Source organism: Corythoichthys intestinalis, chromosome 11 (assembly GCF_030265065.1).
Source record: "Corythoichthys intestinalis isolate RoL2023-P3 chromosome 11, ASM3026506v1, whole genome shotgun sequence".
Classification (NCBI taxonomy): domain Eukaryota; kingdom Metazoa; phylum Chordata; class Actinopteri; order Syngnathiformes; family Syngnathidae; genus Corythoichthys; species Corythoichthys intestinalis.
Genome location: NC_080405.1, coordinates 19,762,608 through 19,783,796, shown reverse-complemented (window position 1 = coordinate 19,783,796; position 21,189 = coordinate 19,762,608). Strand labels below are relative to the sequence as shown.

At 39.4% G+C, this 21,189-nt stretch overlaps 1 protein-coding gene across 2 annotated transcripts in view; it reads right to left on the bottom strand.

The window, feature by feature from the left end:
- scyl1 (SCY1-like, kinase-like 1) overlaps positions 1-9,365 on the bottom strand; it is a 30,828-nt gene extending 21,463 nt beyond the window's left edge. Inside the window, exons 1-2 of one of the 2 annotated variants that reach the window (XM_057850802.1) lie at positions 8,863-9,365; positions 3,201-3,341 (exon numbers count right to left, since the gene is read on the bottom strand). In XM_057850802.1, the coding sequence (XP_057706785.1) occupies positions 3,201-3,341; positions 8,863-8,970 (249 nt within the window). In that variant the 5' untranslated portion in view covers positions 8,971-9,365. The remainder of the gene's footprint in view (positions 1-3,200; positions 3,342-8,862) is intronic. The other variant, XM_057850801.1, reaches the window with a different exon arrangement.
- Between the last annotated feature and the right edge of the window lie 11,824 nt (positions 9,366-21,189).

Sequence of the window (21,189 nt, the reverse complement as noted above, 5' to 3'; positions counted from 1 at the left end):
GACAAAGTCGCGCGCTTATTAATTAGACAACGCTTATGGTGATATACTGTACTTGTATGGCACTTTTCCACCTTTCAAGGTGCTCAAAGCGCTTTACACTACATTGCCATCTACCTACTGGCTTATGCAGGAAATTTGTAACAAAGCAAAAAAACTAGATGGGGTTGGGATTTCTTGAACTACTACTAATTGTGATGTACTGTATTGTAACTAAATGGTGCCAACATGATCTACAACTTTACGATCAATGCACTATAGTGATACTCACCTCTATCTGAATGCACGAAAAAGATTTTTAAAGATTATTAAAAAAGGTTCAAGTTTACTCCCTTGCCAACATGCCAAGAGTCAAATGGAATCCATCACACTACATTAAGAGGTACCTTAAAGTGCCTGTGACAGCAAAACGCATGTTTAGTTCTTATTTCACGCTGTATTTTATGCTCCCGAATGAAATGGACCGCTTGGTTGTGTGTGGAAGCGATCGTTTTATTTATTCAATTTTTTAAATCCTGCACCATGAAAATGAGTGACTTCCGGCTCCAGTGTTAGGTTTAGGACGAATGCGAATGTGACGTCACCCGGGTCAGCATCTCACAATACAGCATTGCTTTATAGCATGCAGATGGACTGCAGATTCATCTGATTTTGCGGATTAGTTTGTTTATTTTTTGCATCACGCCCGCCAAATGTGCTGCAGAGTTTTGCTGCTGTACCAGGGAGAGGCATGTGAGCCTTTTTGGGTTTCAAAAAAAGTTCCCGTTCACCCCGTGATTGGCCAAAACAAGTCCGACAACTGTGAGACCATTGGACCTACAAGGAAGTGAGTAAACATTGTGTTTTGTATAATGTCAAATACTAGGATCATGGCAAACGTTTTAATACGAAGGTGGCTTGCATTTTGTGGCTGACAATGCTCCTTGTCCACTGAGAATGCCACTCGGCCGACGACCGGTGGCTTGTCGCACCCCCCCTCGGTCCTCTTCGTGTGCCCACTGGTAGAGCACTATACAGCGATCCCTCGCTACTTCGTGCCCTCAGTCTATCGCGGATCTGTGTCACTGTCGCTCCCTTTGCTCTCTGATTCCCCAGGCAAGCACTGCACGCATTGGAGTTGCTTATTGAAGTTAATGATGGTGACAGATGATTGCGTCGCACATGTCAATCATCGTTTAACAGCCAATAAATGTTAACAAGTTTGATCTCTGTGTGCATAAGCCGAACTAACTTCGGTGGCATAAAATATCGTTCGGGAGGTGCAAGTCGACAGTTTTGACCATTATGGAGTAATTTTAACATGTCGCACTGAATAAATGCATTTTTAATATTTCATATTCCATTTAGCACAGTACTTCTCAAATAGTGAGGCGCGCCCCCCTGGGGGGGTGCAGAGCGATGCCGGGGGGGCACATGTGACCTCGGGGAACATGCTTTTTTTTTTTTTTTTTTTTGCCGTACTGGAATAAAGTGTACTTGCACATCCACTCAGTAGGTGGCAGTGGCGCTCTCATTTTCAGAGTGCGCGCAGTATTTTTGAACTAAGGAAGAGCACTCAGCACACACAGAAAACAGATATGAAGAGCAGTGTGCCACCGCTGTTTTCGAAAGCCGTTTTCCGACCGGACTCACGCAGCGACCCACTGTCTTGTCCAGTTCTCACGTCGCCGCCCGAGAAGTGCCATTTTCGGCTTGGGATCGTCACGACGACCGCCCTTACCTACGGTTCTACCTCGGCCGCCGAGAATGCGCTTTTTTTCGTGCTGTTTGCCTTTTAGCTTTGACTTTTAATATAGTGGGTGATGAGGAAAGACCACTGTTTACGGTGTCTAAAAATAATTATAGCGGACAGCCAGAAGCCAAATCAATTAAGACGCCACTTAAAGACATTAGACCCCAATCTCATTGATAAGCCGCTTGATTGTTTTTCAGTGAAAACGTGCCGAATATTGCCAACAATCGTCCTGCTTTGTCAGTGTTATATCAGTAATCCAGTGAGCATTGTTAGCATGCTCATTGCAAATAACTCCACACCATTGCAAAGGAGGTAAATACTGTGAGCAGCAAAAATAAAAACTGTCCTGTCCAAAGACACTCTTTTTTCCTTTATTGAGTTTTGTTTTTTCGGTCAAATTTTTTGGGATATTGTCCTCATGAGTGAATGTTTCTAATCAATTTTAATTTGTTATTGTTTACTGATTTTATTACATTTTATTTTTCTGTATCAAATGGTCAAAAATGTACCTTGAGTGTATTTTTTACAGTTTGGATGTGACTTTTTTTTTTAATTCAGGCAAATTGATGCACGTCAAGTCTTCTCTGTTACAAACAAAACAATTTTAATAAAGTTATACTTTATTATAAGTTGATCTATGTTACTTTTTTTCTTTATTAGAGAAAAAAGGACACAATGTTAGGCAGATGCGTATTTATAATGGTAAATTTATAGACAAATGATACTATTTACAGTGGCGGCAGAGAGTTTGGGGGGGGGGGGGGGCGAAACATTTACGTCTTCCTTGGGGGGGGCGTGACAGAAAATAATTGAGAAGCACTGATTTAGCACAAGACCATACCATTTATTTAGCAATTGGGGAAAATACTTACGTAGATAAATATCCTGTAATAATATTGGAGTAGAGGGATTGACACAATGACATTTTGCTGCTCTTTGTCGCATTTTCCTCGTTCTGAATAATTTCCCTCTCAATGGGCTGAATTCTAAATTAGATTAAATCGTAACCCTGCCGATGTCATCCTCTAGCTGGGGATGCTAGAACACTATAATGACAGGCTGAGGCTAAACGGCAGATAAAAAGACTAATTTATCGGCATCTGCGCTTTGCCAAATTGTTGTACTCGAGTCGTCTCATATTCACAGGCACTCTAACTTGCTTGGTCGATTTTTTGCTTCGTATAGAAAAAATTTTACTGTAGCTATTTTCTTTAAACGTGTAGCAATTAAAGGTGGTGTTAAATGGCATTTGAATTTATTTCAATGGGGAAAATAGATGTGACCTATAAAAGTAACTCCTGTTATGATCTTGGTCACAGATCAAATTAAACTAAGTAAAAGTACCACAGTCCAATAATAATAAAATATATATATATATATTTGCATGGGATTTTTGCATCATTTCCTAAAATGGCCCAATTGATTGTCATCACATGTGGTAAATATGACCCTTTTAATGTTCACTCACCTCCAAGCCATCAACATATGCCAAGATGTTGGGGTGGCGAAGGGTTTTCATACGCTTGAAGGCCGCCTTTGCCAGCTGAGTCTGCTGCTCCAATCCTTGAACCACCTCGTGCACGAACACCGACACCGGATCTCCATTGGACTGAGGATGGTGTGAAATTAATAAGAACTCCCATTAAGTGAGGCGTACTTGGGTAAAAGTTCAAGATGAAGCTTAACCCTTGAGAGTCGAAGGACGCGCCGGCGCGTCCTCAGCGCACGTCGTCTTTGAAGCGCCCTCACGTTTTAATTACGTCACCCACATGCCGTTGGTTGGTCTCGTTTTAAAGTGCGGAAGTTGCGGTTTACTCTCGTTATTATTTGAAGTCAATCGACCAACTAGAACGTGAGATATTGTCATTTAAGTTTTATAGTTTTATTGTCCTCTCAAAAAAACATTAAAACGCTGCATGGATCATTTGTTTATGTCTATATTTCCATCATTTCTAGTCCTTTTTCAAAACGGAAGCTCCATGAAAAAAACACAAATCAAACGAACCCTTTCGAAGTCACAGTGGAAGCACAAAATGCGTTTTTTATTTATTTATTTATTTTTATAAATATAACTGCGGTGCGAGGTTCAACCGAACGAGAGGGAGGAGGAGTGTTCTGAAGCAGCGAGGTGGCGAGCGACAGCCAGTTGGATACTGCTGGATCGAGCAGCGACTTTGTGTGACTTTGACAATGAACGGAAAACTAAATTTAGCGCAAGCAATTGTGCTTCTGATCAACTTGAGGAAGAGGATGGTCCAAATTCGTCATCATCGTCTTCTTCGGAAGAGTCCTCGAGTGAAGATAGTGACGGATTTGAACACGTGGGTGACGCCATCGACGAGCAGAGGTAAACCAACTCACTCTTTTTTTTCATGCTGAAAACGTTTCTTTTGAAAGTTTCTTTTGATATTGCAAGACAAAGTTAATTTTGATGCAATATAAGTGTGTGTTTGTGTATATAATAATAAAATGTGCATATCAGATCAAAGTCGTACGTGCACTGTGGGTATCCCAGGCAGGAATTTATAATTTGTGGTGTTCTTCTTTCTATATGAAGATTAGGGATGTAGCACATATTCAGCTATGGTATTCTTTCTATTGTCATACATATAGATTTCCATTATTATTTATTGCTGTATATATTTTTATTTTATACTTTATTATTTTCATAAATACTGACTTATTTTCATGTACATTTATAGTGACAATGAAAGCAAAGTGAAATGAAAATGGAAGGGTGGAAAGACGACCGACACCCCATGGAAGTGTGAGCTGTGTGATGTAGCCGTGTCTAATTCCAGGACGAAACTGCTTTTTGGAGTGGCATGACTGAAAAAAATTTAACTTGTTTATTGTAAATATTTTTGAAAATGCTTTTTTCCCGCCAATGTTATATATATATATTTTTCCCACATCAATCTTCTCAATTTGTGTATATAAATGTGTGTTCAAGAAGCTTGATTGTGTGTACATAGTTTTCATCAGGCGATTGGCCGCAATACCTAAACTCATAAAGAGATGGCCTCTAAACACTTTTTGTGTTAGATGGTATATATTTTTTCACTGTTCTTCACTGTTAGGTCTGCTGTATATAACCTGTTTTGACTGGAGCATGTATAAAGGCAAAAAACGCCTATGGCTATACCTGTTGTTTATGTTGAATTGTCAAATATAAGACTATTTATTCTAAATTTTTTTGGTTGAATGTTCATCCTAACATGTTGAATAAATATTACAAAGTTTCAAAACGGTTCGTTACGCATGTTTGGTTGTCAATTGGACATCAATATTAAAAATTTTGACAAAACGATTTTGGAATTTTTGGTCTTTTTGGGCCCAAAATGATGATTTATAATTGATCAGTGAAGGAAACAACAATTTGGACATGAAGTTCAAGGTGTCACAAAAAAAGGGTCCAAACCAGGCCATCGTAAACAATTCTTTCTTTGAAATATAAAGGCAACTTCAAAGGCATGCAAAATCAGACAAAATAGGCCCAGACCTTAAAGGGTTAAATGCCTTGATATCTCTACAGATCAAATTTATTTGACCTTACTTAAACTTTACCAGCATTGATCAAATGAATGTTTGTGTTTCTTAAACAGCAAGTTTTATTCTTTTAGAGATTTCTTTAAAAGGTAGCATTGAAATATTTAATGAAATATTTAACCCTTTATATGGCACTCATTTAACTCATTGGCTGCCTCAGACGGCACTATATGTCCATTCCATTGTGACTGGGAGAGACTAGCAGCAATAAATGGGTTGGAAATCTAGCGCCATCAACACTAAAAGACGAGCATTCAAAGCCATTCTTCCTTGTTTAAATTAATTGGATTTCTGTCATTGTCAGCAAATTAAATACTGTTGTTGTTGTTTTTTTATCAACTAGTGTTATCGGGGGCCAAAACCAGAGTGTATTTCAGTTTTTATTCAATTTCTTCTAATTAAATACATATGTTAATACGTATACATGTATGTAATAACTTTATTCGAAATAATAATCACCAGATCTCAACCCCGTTGAGCTGTAATGCCAGTATGGTGTGTCGCAACCTAATGTGAGTACCGACAGGATGTGAGTCTATGAAATTGTGCTTGTATGAGATTATGAACACGTTTTCAAATAATGTAAACAGCTGAGTACATCCCTTTACATTTCCACAGGTATTTAATTATATCTTTTCATGGGACCACACTAGGCATGCAAAATGTGTTACTTTGAGATATCAGGCTTAATAAAAAAATAATAAAAATAAAAAATATCATTGAACAGGATTTTTACTTTTCAAAACAAGTATAATGTTTAGTTGGAATAAATTAGAAAATAATAATAACAAAAAATACCTGAAATATTCTAAAGAATAAAATAAAATAAATGCTGTCCTTTAGGTGAGCCTAAACCCACAGCCCAACATTATTACCATCAGAACAAAAATAATTGAATTATTTTCCATAATAAGCATATGTGCATGACTCCTATCGTGTTTACATTATACACACACTCTTTCTCAACACAGACAGTTGCCAGAGAGAGAGAGAAAAAAAAACGTGCTTTACCACTGCTAGACACACTAAACACTCTGGAGTTAACTCTCATAGCTGGTGGGAAGCGTTCATGACAGTGTTTACTAACCTTTAATTTTGGATAAATGCGAAATCATAATGGAGGTATTGCCCCTCAGCAGCCACCCTTCGCACAAATGTTTTACATGTCAGTTGGGCCTCCTCCTCAAAGCCAAGGCCATCTGTAACTTTTCTGTAGCCGAAGTATTCCTACACCAGCAATTTAGTTTTTCTTCGATGGGGGAAAAAGTTTAGGAGTTTCATCTCCAGCCATTGCGTAGCACAGCTGACTCACCGACACTGACAAACAACTGCTGGGGGAGGATTGAGCCTTACCGCTTAAGTGAGGGATATCTCCATGCATTTTTGGGACATAAAACATAGCTTCTCCCTACAGACAGTAGGACTGAAAATTTGGGGGTTTTGAAATCTTGACGTTTTCATACCACAGTATACCTTGAAACCAGTAATCGGCACATGTCTAGACCACACTGTAGATATGACTCTTACACAAGTAATCAGAGTAGGCTATAGCTTACATAGCAGCGTAACTGTATTGTTCCCTCAAAATAACTAAAAATTTAGCCATTATTTTTAAGACTAGTCTAATAATCGAGTATTGATAAACTTAAAAAAAAAAAAAAAAAATCCCCGTAACACATCACATACCGGAACTTGTCGTAAAAAGGTCGCAAATCAACGCATGCACGGTTAGCTTGTGCATGTACTACGCATGCGCTTCTCACATCCTGTCGGTACTCATATTGGGTTGCAACATGGTGATCCAGAAATACCCAACAAGCCAATCCAATTTATGGAAAGGGCATCTGTGAGTGTGAGGTGAAATTTCTCCTAATTACCTTAACAAATTAATTGTTAGAATGGCAAAGCGTTGATATGTTGTATTAGCTGCAAATGGAGTATTCTTTGCCAAAAGGAAAATTGGAAGACAAAATTATTTCAAACTTTTGAACGGTTAAGCATGTGGACATCAGGTTTTAAGGGAGTATAAATTGTTGTTTTATTCATTTATTTATTTACTTTTAAGTACCATTAATAGCAGGGGTGAAAGTGGGCGGGAACGGTCAGGAACGCGGTTCCGGTATAAGATTCAGGGCCGGAATGCTGTTCTGGTATACGGTGCTTTGATTCCGAAAATATGCCGGCAACTGTCAAAACGCTATGTAAAAAAAATAATACAAAGCTGCCACACATGCATTTCATCTCCAAGAAGAAAACAATCTACCAACATCAGATTTACATACACAAGTGTGAACAACAAGCATAATAAAGTGCTTGTGTAGCGTACTCCGTTTCCATCGATATTTATCATTTATTTTATTCCATGGACGGCATGGAGGTTTCCCCAGCTGCTGCAGTTATCGGAGTCTGACGATGACGAGTCACGTCAATGTGCGAATGCAATGGATCAAATCTTTAAGAGCAAGGAAAGAGTTGAGGAGGCTTATTTATCATATTTAGTTTTATTTGCTCTGATGGGGAGGTTCAGAACATCTTAGCTGTCAATGTGCACTTTGGACTTATATTTGTTCAATTATTTTAGGCTACTTATTAATTTTTGTGCGATCCTCAAAATATATTCCATTTCACTCTGTATAATAGGAGTCATTTGTACTTATTTTTCTGAATGTATGTTACTTATATCTTTATTATTAAAAACCCAACAAAAAGTAAATGTTTACATTATCTTCAATTTTAATATACTAGTACATCCTATGTTCTTAAGTGGTTAAAATTCAGATTTGGCATTTAGTATGTGAGGAAATGAGGGAAAATAAAAATTAGGAGATGGAGGTTGGTGTTATAGCTGTTTTTGTTAACTCTTATTTTGCAAATCATTGAAAAAATACAATTTTGAATGAAAATCAGTTTTTGTATACGTTATAGAAATAACTGACCAAAACAGTTTTCTTTGCATTTCAGTAGTTTTCAGTAGGAACATAAAAGGTTAATAAAAGTGTTTTCGTCTTGGTCTCACGTCACAATAATGTGAAAAACATGGTCCAGAGGACCGTTTAAATAGCAATTATAATCGAATCTGGTAATGTATTGGTCAATTCATGTATCATAACTCTGTTTCCGACATTATGGCGTCACGTGAGCAGCGACGATGACAACAACGGGACACCGGATGACACCGACAGTACAAAACCCCTAGCTCGGTGATTACGAACTAGACCGTTGGCTTTGTTCGGAGAAAATCGTTCACCAAGATAAACATAAATAGAAAAGCACAGCGAGAAAAGTGTAACAATCGTGTCTTTTTTTTTTTTTTTTTTTTTTTTTTACAATCGTGTCTTTTAATGCGGATAACACTGTGTGACGTGGCGACAAATACGTGTGCCGGAGCACGGTGGCGTTTCGTCAAACGCTGTTGACACAATATGACGTCGAAAACTGAACATTAACGAATGACAAACCCCAAATAGCGAAACAATATGTGTCCCTCAACAATAATTCGTCAATTAAAGAAAGTGTGCGCCAATAGGCCAAAACTAGCCGAGCGTTAGCGGTGTATAGGCGGAGGTTTGCATCTTTTTTACCTTTCGTTTCCCTTTGTGTAACGACCATATTCCAGACTTCTCTTGGCTGTCGGGAATAATTTCATAAGCGAAGTCTTTAACGGGATCCCTGGCAAAAAAGGACCACATTTCCGATTGAAACCTCTCAACTCATCAAACAAACATAGTCACTACCACAGGAAGAAGCTTGGAAACTGAACGGGTGGTAAATACATCCGTAGAAACACGACACGAACTTTGGTTCCGCGGATTAAAATACAATACGACCTCATGATAAAATACAGTACATGTATTTGATTATTGAATACAAAATAATTCATGTAAAATGACATATCGTGATACGTTATATCCCAAAAGGTTATCGATATGCTCTTGCAGCGAATCTATATATCGTCGGGGCGCTTACAGGTCACTTTTTGTTCATTTTAGGGCATTTACAGGTCACTTTATGTTGAGTTTGAGTCATTGCCTATTTATTTGGGGAGAATCTTGGGTCACATCCTGTTCCGCAACCCAAAATAAACCAGAAGTGACCCATAAGTGCACCAAAAGCAACAGGAAGGGAACCATAAATGCCCCCAAATCAACACGAAGTGACCAAAAGTCAACAGAAAATGGCCTGAAATGCACCAAAATAAACTAATTGGTTGCCATGACCACCATAGACCTCAATTACGTTTGAAGTGAGAGGGTTGGCAGCGATTGTGTTGTGTGACATGTTTTCTGGAACAGCAAAAGAAAAAAAAAAAAGCTTGTGCGACAAAAAAAGGGCAAAAATGGATCAAATCTTTAAGAGCAACGAAAGAGTTGAGGAGGCTTATTTTATTTATCATATTTAGTTTTATTTGCTCTGATGGGGAGGTTCAGAACATCTTAGCTGTCAATGTGCACTATGGATTTATATTTATTCATTTATGTACGGTTACTTATTCATTTCCTTATGATTAAAAAAAAAAAAAAAAAGGTCAATGCGCGATCTTCAAAATATATTCCATTCCACTCTGCATAATATAAGTCATTTTTACTTATTTTTCTGAACGTATGTTACTTATATCTTTATTATTTTAAAAAAATTTAAAAAATAAAATAAAAAATAAGAGTAAACGTTAAGTAGTTAAAATTGAGATTTGGCATTTCGTATGTGAGGAAATGAGGGAGCTCCTGGCTAGACTGAAGGAGATTGTCTCCTTCATAATTAATGTGTACTTCCCAAGTGAAGGTCAACAACAGCTGGGTGGATGGTCCAAGGAATGTCCTGTTTGAGCTGTCTGTCCTGCCTCCGCACCCAGCCCAAGGTAGTACAGTTGACCGTCATGCCGACTGTCCGGTCCTCTGCATGGTTTGCTCACTCTGAGGCAATCCTGGTGACCAATTCATGCCCAATTCATGCCCCCTCTGTTCCAGGAGAAGTTTTCCAGAGCCACCTGGAGTTTCCGTTCTATGGACTTGTCTGTTATGGTGACCGGGGGACTGAATTGAGCATTTGCCCTCTGCCAACAGCCCACCAACTCCACCCTGACATCCTTGACCAGCTGGTTGATGCTGTAGTTCCTCCTATCCACCCCATCCTCCAACAGCCTCTTTTCCTGCAGGTAGATGCCATGCCTCAGGACACCCCGGAGAATAGGGAGTTCAGTTTGTATCATCGCTTCTCCTGGACCTGTCACATCAGCCAGGTCTTGGGACCCATCTCAATAGGAGTTATCAATAAAAAGGTTCGACAGTTCAATTCAAATATGTTCGGGTACAAAGTGTTCTCTTAATGATCTGTGATGGCCGGCAGCATGTCTTGGCATGTTAGAAGAGTAAAAGTTTTATTGGAAACTAAATAAGTTTAATTTAAAGGACCATTTTTTTATTTTTAAAGGGACCATTTTAAACTGTAGTAAAATCTGGTTTTAAATGGAGATAAATCTTGCATAAAAAATTACATATCTGAAAAAACAGGGTTTAGGCGGAAATGGTCAAAAAATGCAAAAAACGCCCCCCCAAAAATGCTGTTTTTTCAATCAAAAAAGGGTGTAGGTAAATTAAGTCAAAACTATTTTTTTGCTTTTGATTATGATCAAGTATATCATAAGACAACTTGAAAACATAGGGCCCCCTCTCATTACTCAACTTTTTATTTCTTGACACACCCTAAGATCTTGCATGGAGCCCCAGATAGAGGGAGATTATCAGTGGTCTTGTATGTCTTCCATTTTCTAATAATTGCTCCCACAGTTCTTTTCTTTACACCATGCGTTTTACCTATTGCAGATTGTCTTCCCAGCCTGGTGCAGGTCTACAATTTTGTCTCTGGTGTCCTTCGACAGCTCTTTGGTCATGGTCATAGTGGAGTTGGAGTGTGACTGACTGAGGTTGTGGACAGGTGTCTTATACCGATGAGGTAAAACAGGTGCCATTAATAGAGGTAACGAGTGGAGCCTCGTTAGACCTCGTTAGAAGTTAGACCTCTTTGACAGCCAGAAATCTTGCTTTTTTGTAGGTGACGAAATACTTTTTTCCACTCTAATTTGGAAATAAATTTTTCAAAAAACATTGTTTCTCATGGTTGAGGTTTACCCATGTGACAATTACAGGCCTCTCTAATCTTTTCAAGTAGGAGAACTTGCACAATTGATGGTTGACTAAATACTTAATTGCCCCACTATACATTATATCCTCTGGTTGTCTTCTATTTTTGTGTAGCAATTTATTTTTTTCATTAATAAAAAATCTTGATTCTATTATTTACACTTCCCCTCACTAGTTTATTTTTTAAAACAAGATTCGGATACCATTTTAATTATTTTCAGGTCATTCACTGTCAGACAGAAGCAGCACGGCAAAACTCCACGCTAAAAAATGTAAAAATATCTAAATGGCTTACCTCTTCATACTTTGAAGGACCATGGCTCCCAACAAAATGTTTACTGCATATGAAATTTGAATGGCTTCACCTTGCTGGCGTTAAACTGGTGTTTTGGACGTCTGCATTGAAGTTCCATAGCAGCAGTGTTTGATCGGCATGCTCTCTTTTGAAAGCTTACCGGAGAAAACCAGCAGAAATATGGTTTGTATGCGAGGGCGCGTCTATAATGCCCCACTTCCGCGTTACGATGGAGACGTCACGGTCTAAAAATAGCATTCATGCGTTATGCTATTATCGATACATTTGTTAAGAAAATCATTCAAGAATATTCTACAAAACTACTAATAGGAAAAACAAGCTATTTGCAGCCTTCTATTGTGATTTTATCACTAGTAGATGTCCAGTCCATTTGAACTGGGACGTGGCAGCGAATGAACAAATGTTCATTCGTCTATGGCGGTCAATGGTAACCAATGAGCTTAATTTGAGAGCGTTTCAGGGTCACGTCTTGCTGATTTTGGGGCATTTATGTGTCACTTCCTGTTGACATTTGGTTACAGAACAGGAATTAACCCAGTACTCTTCCCAAATGAATAGACTGACTCAAACCCAACAGGTAAAGACCTGCAAATGTCCTCAAATTAACAAAGTGGCCTGTAAATGCCCCAAAAATCTGAAAGACTGTGTGCAAATGCTTTGGTTTCAAATGAACGAAAGTTCATTTACCCAGACACTATTATAGTGGAAGATTTGGTAGCAACTTTTTGGTTCCTTTAAAAAAAAAAAAAAAAAAAAAAAAAAAAAAAAGACATCTTTTAAATACATTTTGTCACACCCAGACATCAAACCATTTGAACTGGGAAGGCTGGCATTGAGTGATCATCCATTGACAATAAATGTCCAATCCATTTTGACTAGGAGGGGTTGACATTACGGGGATGATGTTGAACTGCCTTCCCTGTCAAAATGGATTAAACGTCTATCGCAGCCAATGAGTCAGCAGATCTTTTAACCCGATTACGATCCTAATTTACGAATAAAAGTGGATTCAAAGTTGGCCTTTGCATCCTTTGATTTTTCTGAAAGTGGCCCTTGTTGGGGGTGGAGACCTCTGGTTTAAGAATATTTCCATGACAAACTTCAGTCTCGAAGAGGCCTTACCAATTGCCAATTAATGCCTGCTTCACTTAAGACTTTCACAGCTACAGTTGAGCTTTCGATATCCGAATATACAGTATCTTAAGAAAAAAAAAAATTAAAAGTGTACATTCAACAATTCAAAACAAAATTCTACATAAAAGATTTTTATATTTGAATGTTTAAAACTATTTAGCACAGTGGTTCTTTTATATTTGAATGTTGAAATTTTAGCACAGCGGTTCTTAACCTGGGTTCGATCGACCCCCAGGTGTACAGCGAGTAAGGGGTTTGGCGAAGGCAAAGAACCCGTGTATGTTGATTTTAAGTGGCTTTTTAGACTAGTTTTTGGACCGTTTGCTCCCAGTTAAGACAATCCATTTAACTGCTAGTCCTCGATCGGACGGGAGGAGGAACTGGTTTGCTCAGTGGGAGGTTGATTCGCTCTTGGTATTAGGGGAATACAACAGACCAATGGGCAGCGTAGTCTCAAATTTTGATCTGTTTATCAAACATGCTGTCAAAATAAATTTTGAATGGGAAATTATTAACTTGCAATCTTGGATAGGAGTTTTGAATTTGAAAAAAAAATGCTTTATCCAATTCCGAAGTGCTCGGGTGAATCCACATGTGAAACTTTAGTGGTTCTTAACCACTAGATTTAGCATTAAAAAAAAAAAATTGTATCTAAATTTAAAATACTATTTACTATGCTAAAGTATCTGCTTTTTTCACATTAGAGAAATGTTAATTCAAGCATCAAATGATCAAATTGCTGCAAAAGACGTTCAAACAATTCAATTTGAACTGGGAGGGCTGGCAGCGAATTAATGACCATGCCCCAGATTCCACAGTATTTCAAGACAATGTACTGTAATTAACATTTTTCAACCAGTTGATATTAAAATATTTCATTTTCTTGAGCTAAAGCATAAGGTGAGCTAGTAAGTGAAAAAAACTAAATAGCAAAAACCATTTTAGAGGGAACCCCAATTGGTTCGACCTGCAGATTGTCCGCTTGTCAGGTCAATGTGCCTAACCAAACTTTACACCTACTGTAGTGATTAAATCCAAGAAACATTCATTTCAATGTCATAATGAACTTTTGGAAACTTTTTACTTAAGGCAGTCACAAATAAATAAATAAAGTTTTTTAACTTTTCAAAATCTGAATTTATTGCATTTTACACCAACATAAGCACAAGAGATTAGCAGTCATCTTAAACTTTATATATTCGCAGAAAGAAAATGCACCCGAACCTTTTGCACAAAAGACTTAAGACTATTCATGAGCAATTCCTTTCAATTTGTTTGATAAAAATATGTTACTTAAGACTATTCATGGGCAATTCCTTTCAATTTGTTTGATAAGAGTATGTTTAAGTTCACCCACAACAAACTTAAAAAGCAAGACACCGCAGGGATTTGAACCCCGTCCCAACACAAGTCGGGAGTGCCACCACCGGAGTCTTTTGCTTTTTGTAGTTAGTTTTGCGGGCAAAAGCAAAACCTGGAGGAACAGAGCCAGAAGCTTGTTCCTCCAGGAAAAGAAAACCCATGAAGACCTGGTCACTATTTGATCTCGTCATCACACTGGGTTAGGTTCTGGACACGAGGCTGAAACTAGAAGACAACTGGTTGCCCCCTCCCCTTCGGACCCCAGCATTTCCCGCAACTCCAACTTAAGGCTGATGATTGATTTCCTAGTATTTGTTCAAACACGATACCAGCTTCTCTGGTGGTACTCAAGTTCCTCACGAATGATTCTGGACATGACGCTCAGGTCAAATGAACTGTCACTGCTGTAGTAGGAGGGTAAAAAAACAGGACAATTTGAGGTGAACCCCCCCCCCCCCCACCGATATCCCCAAAAACATTTACCAATACTCATCCCAAGATATATATATGAATGTTTACCGCCAACAGTTGAAACTTCCTTAAATCACACCAGCTACATTTCCTCAGTGAAGAACAATTCTTCCAAATTAAACTAGGCAGGCAGAATCAAGGCATCCAATGACCTGGCGCTGAGGGTTAAGTTGCAAGTCCGAGAGATTTATGCTGAAAAAAATTCTGAAAGACAAGAGATTGTTGCGCCCCGACCCCACAAACTCCCAAAAGCTTGGCATTGCAACTAAATGTTACGCACATAAAGTATAAATGTTATGCAGAGCTGATGTGCATGCAGCATAAGTAGTTACAATTTAAAGCCATGGCATGAAGATTGAGGGAACTGAAATTACTTAACTTTGAACCCACGACAAGTGATGCATTAGGGGGAAACAAACTTTGCAGCTGTTGATCTAAGTGACTGGATTCACGGTTCCATCACGGGTTAGCCCATCCCAGACGGCAAATTTGAATTTTGTTTGGAAATTTGACCTGAGAAACCAAACGTAAAGAGGCATACACATACACAAACACACGGAGAGAGAGAGCAGGGCTTCTGCGAAGGACATCTGCTTTAAGCTCAAGCGTACAGAGGGTCGACACTTCATTCGAAGGGGCTAGACAAATTCGTTGACAGCTTCCACAGATGGCTTTGCATTCAAGAGGCGGGCGAGGTCGGAGTGGACAGACGAAAACAATCTGAAACAGAGTGATCTACACAACACACCCAGCACAGAAAACTCAAAATTTCTACTCATCTTAAGTTTAAGATGCAAAGCAAGGGCGCCCATTGGCCAAAGAGGAATTCTCGAGTAAAGCATTATTATTGATTTGAGGTTAACATAAAGCCAGTTCCAAGATGTCTTTTTGTAAACTACGGTTTTAATTTGACAAATAAAAATTCAACATCTTACTAGTCGCCGGGTTAGTTGATATTTCAGCGGCAGTCTCACAACCTGAGCTCTGGAAAGAGAAGTGCAAGGATACGAAAAACCATAACCAATGCAAGCTGCAACACATTTGCGTTGCATTGCATACGTTAATCTAACTGCACAATGCGCAGCTTTCCTCAGCTCCAAAATTTAACAATTTCACACAGTTGCGTGATGAACACAGAACTACTTTTATTCATAAGACTTGCCACAAGCACAGTTGCGCAAGGGCATGAAGCTGAGGACTAATGTTGTAAACTAGGTAATTAGAACCTGACATTATGAGGGAGATTTCATTTGGCAGCAATATTCTCATGGAGAGTGCGCGTCCTTCCTTTGTAGACTGCTCTAGAATCAGAAAGGCAGACAAACCCCCCCTACAATTCCCACAAAAAAATCGTAGAACTGACTATTGTTATCCTTACCGGAATGCTTTACTGCAGATATGACAATCAAGGCCCATCAAATCTGTCTATCTTAGCACAAGAAGACAAAGCAATGCTATGTATGGAGTTGTGTATAGCAAGTTGCTTTTGAGATGAGGGTAGCGGAGCCCGTTCAACATAGAACCAATCATCGGGTTTCCGGAATTAGCTGCTTTCCAACATCAATATTTGATGGATTCCACTTATCTGCCTTTAATTTCCACTTTGAAACGGAGCATTCAAGCCCTGGTCACATCCGTGCTCTACAAAGCTCCAAGCTTAAATACCTGAAAAGCACAAGAAGAGCTCGCCCACAAAAGCCCCCCCAAAAGAACAATGCATACCAATACTGTATTCAATCACAACAAGCTATGCATTTATTATGCAGGTAGAAAAATCCTTTACAAATAGTTCACGCATTGTATTAGCAATACAAAGGATTTTAACTAATTGCAAAGGAATTGCAATGGAAGTTTACCAGACAATGAACGTTAAAAAGAATGAATACATTTAATGACCTTACGTGAAGCTCGAAGCGCAAGGAACGTGTACATACAATGAGTTAGGAGACTTCCAGTTGGTCTCGGGTATTTGGAAAAGCGCACAGGACACGGCACACTGAAAAATGCAAAGAAAAAAAAGCCTCTCCCCCACAGGATCCCACCCAAAATACAAAGCAGTGCAAACTACAATACATGCTATGTTGTCCACAGACAACTACAAGGACTAAGATTTTGCCAATGATAATTCAATACCGCAGCTGTGAACACGAGGGATTTCCACTTTATGCATTGACGTGCAGGCATGGCCTTGTAGTTTACTGAAGGGCTGGTCTAACTTAATCTGCAAAAGTAGCAAAGACATGGCCCCATCCCCACCCCACAGCAAATGTGACTTCTAATAAAGAGACTTTTACCGCATTCCGAACGCTCTGGCTACACCAGTTGACTACGTTATGAGGGCTGCTATCCTGCGAGGCAAATTGTCCACTTGAATGATGTTTGGCTCGCCAGGATGATTCTTATTCAAGCCATTGCGAAGGGAAACTTGAGAGCTGTGAATTCTAGGAAGACACTGGTTAACACGCCCTGCCCCCCTCCCCCCATCAGTTCCCCAAATATATGTATGCACAAAAACCCAAATGTAGACAAACTTCAGGTAGGCCTAGCGAACAAAGGACTGCCTCTCCCGCAGGCTGGGGAACTACTTGTGTTGGCAGGGGGTAGAGAATTCCAATAAAGCGCTCTTCTCGCCACCGCACTATCAAGGCATTCGTCCCAGTGGACACCACCACGCAAGTCAGCACGCAACAGGAATGTTGATCAAGGTACGAAACTTTACAGAGATAGCCTGAAAAAGGGAAGAGAGATCTGTGCGAGACATTTGGTCCTATAAAACGCTGGTGTAAAGATTATTGGATTATATAGGTCTTGTTACAGATACCTCTACCATCATACAAACCAACACTTTGTGATTAACTCGAACGAAGACACCTGCGCCCTTTCCAACCCTGTTGGCTGGCTTGCTCTGGATATGCTGAACTGCTTGAACGTCGGACTTTCTGGCTCTACCCTCCCTCTGGCTCCATCTGGTGACCGCTGCTCGGTTGCTGCCTGCTCTTTTGGACCCCTCTGATCGACCTCTGCGCGCTCTGGTCCTGTCCTGCCCGGTTCGCCCTCTGGTTGCACCGCGCGTTCTTGTCCTGTCCTGCCCGGTTCGCCCTCTGGTCGTGCCGCGCACTCTGGTCCTGTCCTGCCCACTTCGCCCTCTGGTCGCGCCGCGCACTCTGGTCCTGTCCTGCCCACTTCGCCCTCTGGTCGCGCCACGCACTCTGGTCCTGTCCTGCCCGGTTTGCCCTCTGGTCACACGAAACACTCTGGTCCTGTCCTGCCATCGTCATCCCCGCGTCGGCCTCACTCGTCGCTGATCCCGTGATCTTCTAAAGACTAAGTCCATTTTTCCCCGCAACAACTAAGTCCATTCCTCCAATTAACTCAGTCCATTGAAAAAAAAAAAAAAAAAAAAAAAAAAAAGTTCAAAAAAATAATCTTTGAAAACAAACTGATCTTGATAGAAAATTTGCGCAATAAAAATCTCAATATGAAACCTATCTTAAATTTCCTCAGATTAACAGCACTTGATGTAAGCAACTGTACAAACTTTGCAAAAATGAGGCTTAAGATTTAAAAAAAGACCATCTGGAAAAATGCCTTTGTAGTTCAAAACCGATGGTACTGCCATTTACAGAACCCATAAGAAGCCACAGTGTTTTGAAAATGTTGCTGGCTGCCACCCCCCTTTAGTAGCATGACTCATCTGCCTCCATTTGCATTTAAAATGGCTGCTAACTTGGTTGAATGAATCACTATAATTTGATTATTGGCCGTTTCTCTAGCTTATCTTGTGCCATTGCTCAACTAGTAATCAACTAAGGAGCACTGTCATTCATGGCTGTTTATCTAGTTTAACTTGTGCCATTGCTAAAGTAGTAGTCAACCAAGAAGCATTGTCATTCAAATGACAAGAAGAAAAAAAAGTTCAAGCGTTTAGTTCAAAGCTAGTTACAATACCAACGTTTGTCAATGATCGAAACAACTACAAAAATGTCCGCGCCCAACTTCGTCAGTGTGACGTCAGTCAACTGATGTGGGGGGGGGGGAAATTACATTTCAAAAACAACCAATCGCAGGCTGCTATAAGAACTACGTCACGGCGGCCATCTTGAGCCAATGAGCACTACAAAAAGACAAAAGTACTAAAAATGCCACGTCGAAATGAACATTATTCACAATTTAAGGAGTAACAATGCCGTTTTTCCAGTAAAACCGACATCTGCCAGGAACAGAGCCACCAAAAGAGCAAATTTGCGAACATTACAAACGAAAAAAAGTTCCCTTCCATTCACAAATGGCGATATTGGGAATTAAAAAGGAGACTAAATCACAGTCTAGACCGAGCTAACGTTTTCAGATTATTTAAAAAATAAAAATAAAAATGGGGATGGGGGAATATTCGGACAAATATCTGTACGGCTACCATAAATTTCCTGCCAAACAACACAAATTCTACATGAAAAATCTAGTTGAGCGGAGCTCTCAAAAACTACTTTTGGCATCTGAACAAAGTAAAGTCGAAAACGTAAAAATGCTTATCTATAGATATATAAAAAGAACGGTTTCACCTGAGATGTAAGAACGCAACACGACGAAGATTCGAAGCAATGTTGGGAGGGAAGAGAAAATGGCGTGTATTTATACGCTTCGAGTGATTCGGCCAAGGGTTGGGCTGAATACTCATTCGACAGGAAAAGTAGTTCTTCTTGCAAGCTGTTCTTTTCAATACTGCTATTTGTTTAAGGTAACTAGAACGTTATATAACCGGCATCCCTTTTTGGAAAAAATAGTTGAGAATAAAAACGGTAAGAAGAGTGGTATTGTTCGACCTGTTTCAACAGCCTTTTAGTATGTTTGAAACAAAACAGCTGACGTCACGCTCAACGGTCGCGCGGATTGATTTTACCGAGCTTCTGGCCTCTAAAACTGGATAAATCTAGAATGTGGTCGGATCTACTTTTCAATTGCTGCAGTGAAATGGTGAAATATCTGCTACTTTGTGGTGGTCGGAACAATATGAAACCCCTATTAAATGCAACAAATTGAACAAATTAGGTGATGTATTTGCGCGGGTTCTATTTCATTAAGAAATACTTTGTCATTTTAGCTTCATATTAGTCGGACACATCAACCACCCGCCTTGAAAATATTTACAAAGCATTTAGTTGAATGATGCACCGAAATTCACCACATTTCCAGAAACATCGAGAACGACTTGGAACCTCAGAGTGGAAAATTACCAGCGCTGTGGGGTGGGTGCCAGAGATACAGCCTCGTGTCCAGAGCAAACACTGGAATTTTTTTTTTTTTTTAATCCTTGACAAATGTTACACTAACCAGTTATTTTTTGAATACGTTGAACTCCACTGAGCTACACACGTCATCCTCTTTATGTGTTTTTCTTTGTTATAACGCTCTCATAAAGCTTTCTGATATATCTGTACGTCACATAAATCACACATGGCCTCCGTTTTTGATAATCATCCCTATTAAACTATCACATCTATGTCTCATTATACGTAATGCCAAAATCAGAAAGAGAATACGCAGTGTGACTCAACAATATAAACCACCCAACACAGAAACAATGCAAATGTAGTTTCCAGTGTTGACCAACAGGTGGCGCAGCGTCAGCGTGACTCATTACCAGTCACGTCTGTCACGCACGTTTGTCAGAAATCCCCACCCGCTTCACTTCAATAAAATAAAATAAAATAAAATAAGAACCTCACCCTCACTTCACACCACACGCTTCAATAGCAACTACTGTCTGGACTGTCCTGGATATGTTTGAACAAAACCTTTTGCATAACTGTCCTTGTCACTACAATGCCCAGGGCAGAGATCAAACACATCCTGCCTGGCACCCTGTCCTACCCACAATGAACAAATTGATTGATTTAGCTGTTGAAAAGGATGCAGGCAATCCACTCACAAAAATCAAAAGTCACGTGACAACCAGGCAAAAAGAAATAATTTATTCTAATTTACTTGCTATTAAAGGTCTTTATGAAGGGGATACATCTACTTGGCTGTGTAATCACACTGGATCCCTCTCATCCACTTCTCTAGTCATTAGAACTCTAAACGTATCAAGTCCCTCTGGGCAAAAAAAAAAAAATTGCGGCAAAATCTTTTTTCCAACTGCTGTAACCATCCTAAAGTTGAACACTTAGAACAGTGGTTCTTAACCTTGCTTAAGGTATCGAACCCCATGAGTTTCACATGTGCATTAACCGAATCCTTTGGAATGAGAAAAATCTTTTTTTTCCAAATTCTAAATCGATTTATCTAAGCTAGCAAGCGAAAACCCAAGTGAATTTCCATTCAAACTTCTTCTCATTTAGAGACCATGTTTTTAAACAAGCCAAAACGTATGTTTTTATCTTAATGCCAACAGCATCATCAGACCACTCATCTATAAGACTGGCCCAATGCGTATATCTTAGAATTTTTCATTCACATTTGGAGGAATATATCTTATGTCCAAGCATTAA